Raw genomic sequence first — 12260 nt, 5'->3', positions numbered from 1 at the left:
ACCACGACAGTTTAGAAGATCAATTTCAGTAGGTTTCATCAATACTGTCCTGTGAAAATTGCACAGGTGTTTTTTCACTTTTTCAAAGTGACACATAATCTTACTTTTTTTGTAGCCAACACAGACCTCTGACTGATTAATTTAAATTGTAACTGCAGCAACATGTTTACACGACTGAACCACCCTGATAAAGTTTTTAATTTCCTTTGCCAAAGTCAAAAGAGTTTACATTATCAGAATCTCAGATCCCTTCATAAAATCAGGTCATGAGATGTTCTTATTTTCAACTATTGTTTCATCCAGAAAGTAATGAATATCATCTGTATTTTTGTAAGCACAATAAAATTTAGCTATATTGAACCACAGTATTATTACTTCAATATTCACTTAAAGGCCTAAATCAACATATGTATGTTGGGTTCACTTAGAAACACACTTAGAAACACAAGAGAACCACACACAGTGAGACACTGTACTGTAAATAATGCTAGAAATGGCATTATCTGCTAAGTCTGTTTTTTTTTTTGCCAAAATATAATATTTGGTTCAAACCAACCCATTATACTTTAAATTGTTATTTTAGTCATCTGATTTCTGTCACAAAATACCTAGACTTCTTGTAGTCTAAATAAAACTTTGAAAAATATTAATACTTTGTAGCCGGTAATATATTTCATGAAGTTTTCATTGTAATGAACACAATGTATGCATTTTCAGGAATAGACATGACTAGATCTTTCCTTTTGACTTGGTGTATTAAAAAAAAATCAGAGAATGAACCATGTTAAGTAAACAAAAACATTAGATATGCAGGTTGTGGTATTTTCTATTGTTGTTCCATGCAAGCTCATCTCGTCTGCCTACCATAAATAATCTATAGTCTTTTCTGACTGTCTTCTACTTATTTAATTGTTGCTACCAACACTAAACTTATGAAATTAGAAAACTTCATGGGGTATGAATACTTTTACAGGGCACTGGTATATATATGTGTATATATATATATATATATATATATATATATATATATATATAGACACACTGTATATACAGTATATACACCATCATTTTACGGACAATCATCTTGGCTAGCTCATACATAAATGTGACTTGCAGTTATATGGCATATGATTAGTTATGCAGACTCTGGTCATGTCACTGCACTGTTACTGTTTTACTCCTAAAGATCTAAATTTAAATTTTTATTAAATTGCTAGTATTTTGTAAATCCACATGTGACTTTCAACACTGCCTGAATCCCTCTGGGCATGCTCTCTATTAGATTTAAACAAGTCTCAACCAAAATATGATGCGGTCTCTTCGAAACGTTCCCAATGTTGGTGTATACTGGTCGGCTCACTTGGGTATGTATACAGCTTTTTCTTCAACTCTACCCACAAATGTTTGATTGGGTTGAGGTCTGGGGACTGTTGAGGTCTGGGGACTGTTGAGGTCTGGGGTCAATCCAGCACCTCTACTTCGTTGTCATTGAACAATTTCTCAATTTCTTCACCAATCTTTGACACTTTTTTTATGCATTTTTCTACCAGAAGATGCAGATTTGTTGCAAATACTCAATGTGCACATATAGTCTAATCTGGTAATCCAGCATTGAGCTTAATGAGTTCATTTGGGGTGAGTTCACTGACTCCACTTCAGGTTAGTTCACCTGAGGTCACAGCTGGGGTACCATGGGACCTCACGTGAATTGCTGACATAATCGCTTTGCGGCTCCATCAGTGTGTCCCAGATGCTGCAGTAGTCAATCACGTTTTCTAATGTGGCTGTGCACTGCAACATAAAGCTTTAGCAAAGCCGAGATTGTCTTGGGATGTCATGGTGTGGATTACTTCGAACCTGCCAAGGTGTTTGGGGGTTAATAAATTGGAGAAAGGGGTTTTTTGTTGTTTTTTAAATAAAGGATTTTTCTCTTTATTTTGTGTTTATTCCTTTTTTTGACATGATTATTAGTGGGGGATGTCATACGCCCTACCCAATACTAATCCAGGTTTTCATGTTGAATTTTTTGACAAATCACAGCTATCATTAACCCCATATATAACCCCGATTGCCACTACACCAGGGCAATTGGCCTGAGCCAGGTAAGTGGCAGGATTGGCAAATCTAATGAATGCATCAATTCCAGGGTAGCTGCAGGCTGCTATTTTTAGGTTGGGGAGGACCTAATAACTAAATAACTATGGGTCTCCCAAGCCTGAGAATACCGGCCCCACAGCTGTGCTCTTTATCTTGGCTGGGTATGAAAATTGGGGAGGGGGGACCCCACGCCTTTTCAATTATTTATTTAAATAATTTAAAAAAAAACACTTGGGGTCTCTCGTATTTTGATACATAGCCAAGATAAAGCTGACAGGTGGGGCTGCAGCCTCTGGCTGTCTGTTTTATCTGCGCTGGGTACCAAAATAAGGGAGACCGCATGCCATTTTTACAATTATTTACTTATTTTTACACTCCACTTCGGGGACTCAGGCAGCTAGTGCGATGGCAACCAATCACAGACGCCAGCACAGAGGGTGGGGCTGCAGTCTGACAGCGACCAATCACAGACGCTGTCACAAAGGGAGGGCAGTGGAAGATTTATTGAGTGGACCTAGGAACAGTGTGACTCCCATCCCACTCGCAAACTCGGTAACTATAATTGTCCTGCTCTAATCCTTGTTTTGCTTCCATTTGCAGGCCCCTACCCCATACTACCAACATTTTATAGCACTAAAGTTCAGGTCCCTAAGGACTTATATGGGGTTCGGGGTCCGGGCTCAAGTTCGGGTCAAGGCCGGACCTAAAACGGATTTTTTTAAGTGTAATCTGACCCGCCAAACCCAAACATCTACTGGTTCACTGATCTCTACTTATAGGGTATTTGCTATAAAAGTTCAGGGTGGAAAAACGGGTTTAATGCCGCGCTATAAACCACGAACTGATGTTATTAAAATAGATATTCTTTTATTGAAACATTCCTACGCGTTTCAGAGGCATGCACGCCTCCTTCTTCAGGGAAAAATATCAATATTTTTCCCTGAAGAAGGAGGCGTGCATGCCTCTGAAATGCGTAGGAATGTTTCAATAAAAGAATATCTATTTTAATAACATCAGTTCGTGGTTTATAGCGCGGCATTAAACCCGTTTTTCCACCCTGAACTTTTATAGCACTTTCTCTCCAACGGGGCCGCTGCTTAACCACTCCAGCACTCACATATGTCTGCACAGGGGTTGTGACTGGCACAACCTGATCAGGTGAGTGTATTCATTCCTTTCATTTTCCTAAACCCATATACCGGGTAAGACCCTATTTTGCGCCTTTTTTCCCTACTCAGAGTTTATCTTCAGTCCTTTGGACACCGGATTTGGCCGTGCGGACCAGATCCCCTTTTTCTTGGGAAAGTCGGCAGCAGAGGGATCGCCAGTGCCCATTGCCGGTGAGAGGCATGGATTACTATAATAACCGCCTGTCATCCAGGGAGAGGCTGATACTGCAAACGGTCGGAGCCCCAGATGACACTGACACGGAGATCTGCATGGACTCAGGAATTCCTTTTTCAGAGGAGGATACTACACTCATGAAGAAACTCTTCCATACTTTGGAGGATCTCATGAAGGAAGAACTTCATTATAGCCTGGACGCCAGGTTTTTATCTATTTACATGGACGAAAGATTATGCCCAAGGGGACTTCAGATCCGACGGGACTCTCCTTTTCCACAAGACCCGGATTTTACAGATAAGTGGGATAATCTTTTCAAAAATTGCATGCTGGGGATGTTGTTATGCCTGCATGAAAAAAGGACTAGTATAGCCATGACTTCTATGGGAAAAATTACAGAACTTTACAATGAATTAACCCCTTTTCTTTTACATCCTGAGTACAAAAATCTGAATTCTAGCCTAAATACCCGCCTTTTACAGCTAGAACAAGATACAATCATACGAAAATCTAAAAAACTACAAAGGGACAGACAAGAAAAGAGCCAAACTGGTCCGACCCACCCTAAGGAGAGACCAGCTCCTATGCCTAGGAATAATAGCCATAGAAGGCATAGCTCTATGGCTAATAATACGTATAGAAATAAGAAAAGTTTTGTAAATAGTAAATTTCACAAATCCACCAGGACCCCTTCAAGTGGCACCCTCCTTATTGATAATGACACAGCAGCACCTGAAAATTTAATGGTCAACTTGATCCCTAACCTTAATAAAGAGGATAAAATCCCAGACGAAATCGATATATTGGCTGATGAGGTTTTCTCACAGGCTAATAGCTCTAGAACAAAAAATAAAATAAATACCATGATGGCCTCCCCCTCCAATATCAAAGAAACTGCCATTCCCTGCCCTGTAGACCCAGCCCCCTTAAACCCAGAAGAGACACGTGCACATTTAGCCTGAATCAGGCTCCAGATAGAAAGAATAAGGAAAGAAAGAGCTCTGTTGGAATCAGAAGGAAATACTACAATGCCTCATGAGGAGAATTTCATTGATCTATTGAATTTATCTACCCATGATGACCCCATTTCCCTGCCTGATACACAGATGACTACATTTATATCTGACACAACAATAGCGAAAGAGAAAATTATCATTGATAATACCAGCATATCCCAACCATCAGTTCCTTTTTTGCCATCAGCTAAAAATCAAAGAACAAATCTCATCACGGATTTTTTAGTCCCAAGGTCTACCACCAAAAAAAGAAAAAACACAGTAGAGGGACCAGAGCAGGATCTAAATCTAAACAAAAGAGAGAAAAAAAACATATAACGGGAGTAAGGGACAAAAACACCAATGACCCCAATAAACCCCCTGAAGACCCTAAAAAAACTAGCTCCATATTTAATCTTTCAGATTACACCCTCAATAAGGGAGAAACCCAGGTGTTGAACAGAGGACTATCCTTCTGTCCATCTTACAGATCAAAAGACTTCGATTTGTTTTTAGACGTCCAAAATTATATTAGAAAATTAACTTTAAAAAGGCATTTTCTCCTAAAAGGGGACACTTCCCCCGCTATCCCCACAGAAATGATCCCCTTCTCCCATGCTGCAGTCAAACTGAAATCAAGGTTCTATCCAACAGAAAGCAAAGGTCATTTTCTAAAAACATTCTGCGATTTAGTATTAGCAGACCTCAAAGGAGCTGTGAGCCAAAAAAGATTTTTTAAAAATAATCTAACACATACTGAAAGAAAGGCTCTTGATTCCCTGAAAGAGAATAAAGTCATCCGAGCAGCTGACAAAGGGGGGGGCATTGTCATACAAAATAAAAAAGATTACCTCAAAGAAGCCCTGAGGATATTGTCAGACACAACCTACTATGGGGTTGTAGATAAAAATAAATACGATCTAGCCATTATAGCATATAAAATTTTAATTCAAAAAGCGATAGATCAGAATATTCTCAATTCTGCCGAAAAAAGATTTTTGACAGTAAAAAATCCAGTCATGGCATTTTTTTACCATCTCCCAAAAATCCACAAGAATCTGGTTAACCCCCCTGGGAGGCCCATCATATCGGGTATTGACTCTATAACAGCGAATTTAGCCCACTATATTGACACATTGATGCAGCCTCATGTGCTTAGTCTGAATAGTTATTTCAGAGTCTCGGTCCACCTTATAAAACAACTGAATAATATCCCATGGAAAAAGTCATATATGTTCATCACTATAGATGTGGCCGCACTGTATTCAAATATACGTCATTACTTGGGTCTGTCCTGTTTTTCATTTTTCTTGGAAAATGACAACAGGATTCCCCAAGTTCAGAAAGATTTCCTAACAGAAGGAATGAGCTTCATTATCCATAACAATTATTTTACTTTCGATAACAAATTGTACCACCAACGCCTTGGTACAGCAATGGGGTCAAAGGCAGCATGTACATACGCTAATCTGTTTATGGGTTTCTTTGAAACGATCTTTATAGAAAATGGCCTATATGATGAGAGTATCGTCATATATAAAAGGTACATCGACGATTTATTTATCATCTGGGATTGTGACCACTCTGACATTGGAATATTTCTAGACGACCTAAATAAGAACGACTGGGGCTTGTCTTTCACATCAACCATACATAAAGAGGAAATTAATTTTTTAGATCTCACTATTTTTCATTACAACGACAAAATCCATACAAAAACCTATTTCAAGGATGATATTTTTCCCTGAAGAAGGAGGCATGCATGCCTCTGAAATGCGTAGGAATGTTTCAATAAAAAATATCTATTTTAATAACATCAGTTCGTGGTTTATAGCGCGGCATTAAACCCGTTTTTCCACCCTGAACTTTTATAGCACTTTCTCTCCAACGGGGCCGCTGCTTAACCACTCCAGCACTCACATATGTCTGCACAGGGGTTGAGACTGGCACAACCTGATCAGGTGAGTGTATTAATTCCTTTCATTTTCCTAAACCCATATACCGGGTAAGACCCTATTTTGCACCTTTTTTCCCTACTCAGAGTTTCTCTTCAGTCCTATAGGGTATTTGGACAGAACTTCTTCTTGACAATGAGACCCTTCAGAGCGGTATCAAAGCTATACATGGGGCACAAAATTTCACTATATGTACATCATTTTTTTCCTGAGTTGTATTCGGCTTAAGGAAACAATTACAGCATACTGCCCAGCCACATATGGCTGTGTAAATCGGATGGGACTCACCTATTCAAGTCTATGGATGTGAGAAAAAAATGGATGCCACACGGACCATTATAGTGGTCCTGTAAATGATTGTAAATGAATAATAGTTGCAGAGAAAAAAAGAATGCCATACAGATGGTATATGGATGTCATATGGATAGTGAGAAAACAATTGCACCCTCACATTGCACTCACATGACATATAGAAATGGAACATCAAACAGATTGCACTCATCCAACTTTTCTGGCTAAAAATCTGATCTATTTACTATATGCAGATGTGAACATCCTCACCTTTCCTGTAGGAACAAAATATCAATGCTTTGCTCAGCAAGTGGCTGTCATACTCATCAGAATTGTTGGTGACATAAACATTGGAAATGGCAAGGGACATATTAGTCCAGTAATCCAGTGGTAGGTTACAGACACAATCAGTGGGATATTAGTATTTTGCAAATTTTGTTATTTTGCACTTTTTTGAAATACAATAAGATACTTTTCATAGTGATTTTGCAATCCTAGAACCAGTGTTGTTGTGAAACAAAAAATCTGTAAATTGTTCAGGACTTTTGGCTGTACAATAACAATGAACAATATTACAAACTCCAGTGGTACTATAGCTCAAGACAGTGTGAATAAATGCAGTTAAACCAGCTGCCAGAGAGATTATGGAGCCATTTGTAAAGTGTCCAGCAGTGGCTGACTAGGACCCGGTAGAGAAGATACAGCAGTCCTCACCTTTACTGTCTCCTCTGCTCTCACATGCCATAGGCCCTACATAAAAAAGCCACTCCATACCAATTATCTTTGAGATGCTAGCTCTGACCCAATTATTTAAAATGGATGTGAACCATGATGAGTTTTCTCCATGTTTGGTGCAACCAGAGCAGGTACTGTCACATGGCTTCATGTATGCAATTATAGGAGTGGTAACAACGTCTGTGGGGTCCCTGACGAGCATGCAGAGACATAAACATCCATTAACCTATACTTCTGTGCATGTGTTAGGAAGGACCCTGCAAACACAGTGACCATGCTTCATGCTGCATTTTAGAATAGCTTATGCCCTACAGCTCAAGTTTTGGATTCCATAAAATTATTGGTCATATATTATGATATATATGAGGTTTTACTAATTGTACAAACTTATTAACCTTATAGCCTAAAGGTTACTTCTAGTGATGAGTGAGCACTACCATACTTGGGTGTTTGATACTCATAATAAGCAGATGGATACTCAGATGGGTACGACTCAAGCACCCAAGTATAATGGAAGTCAATGGGGGATTCAAGCATTTTTCATGAAGATTTCCCAGAAAAATGCTCAAGTTCTCCATTGACTTCCATTATACTTGGGTATACTTGAGTCGTGCCCATCTGAGCATCCATCTGCTCGTTAGGAGTAATGAGCACCAAGAATGGTAGTGTTCACTTATCACTAGTTATTTCCATCATAGAAATTTATGGCAAGTCTACATGATATGAGTCCTACCTCTAAAACCCACACCTACCACCAAAACACGCTATGGTATATAACCGATTAGGTTCTTACCCCCTCCTGCTGGTAAATGCAGCAACTGGGAATACAGAAGTAATTGTACAGCAATCTGAATTCATTTCTATAGAAGTTTCAAAATTAGACAAAACCTTTCTTATAAAGGACAAATGATCTCTTTACATTTTTTTAGAACATTTTCATGTATGGAGTAAAATATTTTATTTAATAAAGAAATCACCAATAATCATCTTAAACACTTCACATATTCATGGCTCCCCATAGCTGTTAATGCAAGTACAGAAAGAAATCAGATGTAAAGAGAAGCCATGGAAATGTCTATTAGTGATTCATGACAAGATCTCATTCCGTGAACACTGGTAAAACGTCCCTTCACTATCACATTAATATGTGCTATGTTCTCACTGTTAGATAGATATAATTAGAATCAGGGACACTGGTAAAGTATAGCTCAGACGCAGTGATAATGGACTGGTCACTGGGTTACAGGAACCCAGGAGCATTATAGATATGAGATCAGGATCTAAATTATTCAGCTAGCTTCATTTTATTCCTCCCTTTCAGTGAAGTTTCTCATCAGATGTGTTTTTCTTTCTTGATGGGAAGTCATTATTTCAATAGCAAGAGAATAAAACAACAGGTATAATAGTCCATATTGTGATACGTTACCATTATCTTACACTTTTCTGGAAAAGATACCCAACTTTAACAACATAGGAATAAAAAAAACAAAAGCATACAATCTTTTTATATATATATATATATATATATATATATATATATATATATATATATATATATATATAGCGATCTGATTTCAAAGTGCTAGCTAACAAGTACTTACACCTTTTGCAACAACCACTCAACTTTACGGTGAGGGATTTTAAGCTTGGATTCATTAAGCCATTTTTTGCTAGTTTTTGGATATAAAACTGCATGAAATGTCATAAAATGTTTCTGCAACTCATCAGTCTTTGCCAGTTTGACCAACTTTTTGGAAAGTGTTCAGAGCTCAGGCAACATAAGGTGTGGCCAAGTGCACCTGAGAAAATAATCATAATTAATGGCGGAAGAGTGGTGGAAATTACAAGAGATATATATGGCAGCCACTAATTGGCGCACATTTCTGTGTCTGCTGCATGACAGCTGAAATATGCGCAAAATTCATAAAGCAGCACGCGCCATTTAATGATTGTGGTGTATCTTACTCCTGTGCACTTTTCATCAATGACCTACAAAACGCCACCCTTGATGAATTGGCTCCTTCATTTTTATAGGCATCAAGTCTTCGGAGACATGGTGTCTGACTATATGGGCTCTGTCTTTTCATCATTGGGGTGAGTGTGCAGTGGGAGAGGTCACACATCTGTGAAGGACATGCAGCTCAGTTTCGAGTTTGCTCTAAGTTCCAGGCATAATGATCATTACACTATCTCATCATTTCTCTCTCTGCTTGCTCAACCCTCTTAAATATTTTACCCACCCAGTACAATGAGGGGATTTCCATCTTATAATTAAAAAAACAGTCTTATTACAAGATTCAATTTCATTCCAAGTGGTGTAGATCTCTTTCCCAAGATACTTCTATTAATTAAAAGAAGGTTGTGCAAAAATATGGAGAAAACCCATGAGTCAGAGAAGGAGTTGTGGCACTTTGCAGATCAGTGGACCCTCACCAGCTAGCCCTGTGACTGTAGGGGTCAGGCTGATTTCCTACTTTGTAATAAGTTAGACTGCTGTCTTCTCCCCAGGTCAGGACACATCACAACATCCGCTCCTTGTCCAGTAAGTAATGCTATCTGTAAGCACCACACTCGGTTTATTTATATATTGCCATTGTATCACACACATCCTCTGTAACAGCACAAGTCCGGTCCCAGCGCTCCCTGCCCTCTTCTCTCCTCCCCTCTCTCCTCTTCTCCTCTCTCCTCTTCTCCTCTCCTCTACACACAATCACCAGAACTCAGCACAAGTTAGAATAGTACAGGCAGCAGCTGGCAGATAATAGCACTGAGCTCAATACTCACCACAAACCACAGATACAAAAAGTTGTAGAAGAGACAAGACATGTTTATCCATCCCGATCCCAAGTAATGTGAGCATGAAGCAATGACAGGAGGCGGTGGAGAAGTCCAACTCACAGCAGGAGAATGAAGTTCATCTCTGGTCCCAGCACCAGGCAGGATGATGCAGCCAGACAGATCCTACAGGTAGAGATCGCGGCTGGAGCTGTGTCAGAGGATAAGATCCGACCAGGGCATATAGAAGAAGCACACAGTGCCCTGCAGGCTAGAAGTAAGTGACCTAGAGGCAGAACAAAGCCCAGGACTTCCTCTGGAGAATCTGCAGCTCAGTGTGGATCCATCATGGACAGAAGCATGGTGTGCAGGGTCTGTCACTGCCTCCTTCCTCCACTATGATTAGCAGCAGCAGCACAAATGGAGCAGAAGTTGCTGTGATTCTTTTTCTCCTCTGGCTGTTGTTCCAAATTTCCAATGAACATTCACAGCATGCAACAGCCTTAGGAGGACCCTTCTCACCAGCCTCCTGACACTCCTCCTTCCCTCCTCCTGAGCATCAGCACCAGCCAAGGGTTAACAGCATTACAGCTGTCACTAGAGCTTCTAGCTACATTGTAGTATTACCATGCCCTGCTGTACTGTATGGACTATCTGCAACATTTATACAATACCAGGTGCTGCTCCTGTGATGGAAACCATCCTCTGCAGGATCTATCGGAGATCTCCCTCACAATTCAGAGGCAAACATGGATAATGGATAGACCACACATTCCATTCTCAATACTATATATATATATATATATATATATATATATATATATATATATACAGTACAGACCAAAAGTTAGGAAATTCTGTGTTCTTTTATTTTGATCACCAGTGTATATATACCAATATATACAGTACAGACCAAAAGTTTGGACACATCTTCTCATTCAAAGAGTTTTCTTTATTTTCATGACTCTGAAAATTGTAGATTCACATTGAAGGCATCAAAACTATGATTTAACACATGTGGATTGACATACTTAACAAAAAGTGTGAAACAACTGAAAATATGTCTTATATTCTAGGTTCTCCAAAGTAGGCACCTTTTGCTATGATTACTGCTTTGCACACTCTTGGCATTCTCTTGATTAGCTTCAAGAGGTAGTCACTGGAAATGGTTTTCCAACAGTCTTGAAGGAGTTCCCAGAGATGCTTAACACTTGTTGGCCCTTTTGCCTTCACTCTGCGGTCCAGCTCACCCCAAACCATCTCGATTGGGTTCAGGTCTGGTGACTATGGAGGTCAGGTCATCTGGCGTAGCACCCCATCACTCTCCTTAGTCAAAAAGCCCTTACACAGCCTGGAGGTGTGTTTGGGGTCATTGTCCTGTTGAAAAAAAAATTATTGTCTAACTAAGCGCAAACCGGATGGAATAGCATGCCGCTGCAAGATGCTGTGGTAGCCATGCTGGTTTAGTATGCCTTCAATTTTGAATAAATCCCCAACAGTGTCACCAGCAAAGCACCCCCACACCATCACACCTCCTCCTCCATGCTTCATGGTGGGAACCTGGCATGTAGAGTCCATCCGTTTACCTTTTCTGCGTCGCACACACAGTGGTTGGATCCAAAGATCTCAAATTTGGACTCATCAGACCAAAGCACAGATTTCCATTGGTCTAATGTCCATTCCTTGTGTTCTTTAGCCCAAACAAGTCTCTTCTGCTTGTTGCCTGTTGCAGTGGTTTCCTAGCAGCTATTTTACCATGAAGGACTGCTGCACAAAATCTGCTCTTAACAGTTGTTCTAGAGATGTGTCTGCTGCTAGAACTCTGTCTGGCATTGACCTGGTCTCCAATCTGAGCTGCTGTTAACCTGCGATTTCTGAGGCTGGTTACTCAGATAAACTTATCTTCCGCAGCCAAAGTTACTCTTGGTCTTCCTTTCCTGCAGCGGTCCTCATGTGAGCCAGTTTCTTTGAAGCGTTTGATGGTTTTTGCCACTGCACTTGGGAATACTTTCAAAGTTTTCCCAATTTTTCGGACTGAATGACTTTCATTTCTTAAGTAATGATGGCT

General features: G+C 39.7%; 1 protein-coding gene across 1 annotated transcript in view; it reads right to left on the bottom strand.

Moving 5' to 3' along the window:
- The window catches only part of RAMP3 (receptor activity modifying protein 3), a 718161-nt gene extending 707508 nt beyond the window's left edge, over positions 1-10653 (bottom strand). The window contains exon 1 of the mRNA XM_075316563.1: positions 10202-10653. Coding sequence (XP_075172678.1) covers positions 10202-10277 — 76 coding nt within the window. The 5' untranslated portion in view covers positions 10278-10653. The remainder of the gene's footprint in view (positions 1-10201) is intronic.
- Positions 10654-12260: the final 1607 nt, after the last annotated feature.

This window comes from Anomaloglossus baeobatrachus, chromosome 6 (genome assembly GCF_048569485.1).
Source record: "Anomaloglossus baeobatrachus isolate aAnoBae1 chromosome 6, aAnoBae1.hap1, whole genome shotgun sequence".
Lineage (NCBI taxonomy): Eukaryota > Metazoa > Chordata > Amphibia > Anura > Aromobatidae > Anomaloglossus > Anomaloglossus baeobatrachus.
This window is presented reverse-complemented; position numbering and strand designations above follow the sequence as displayed.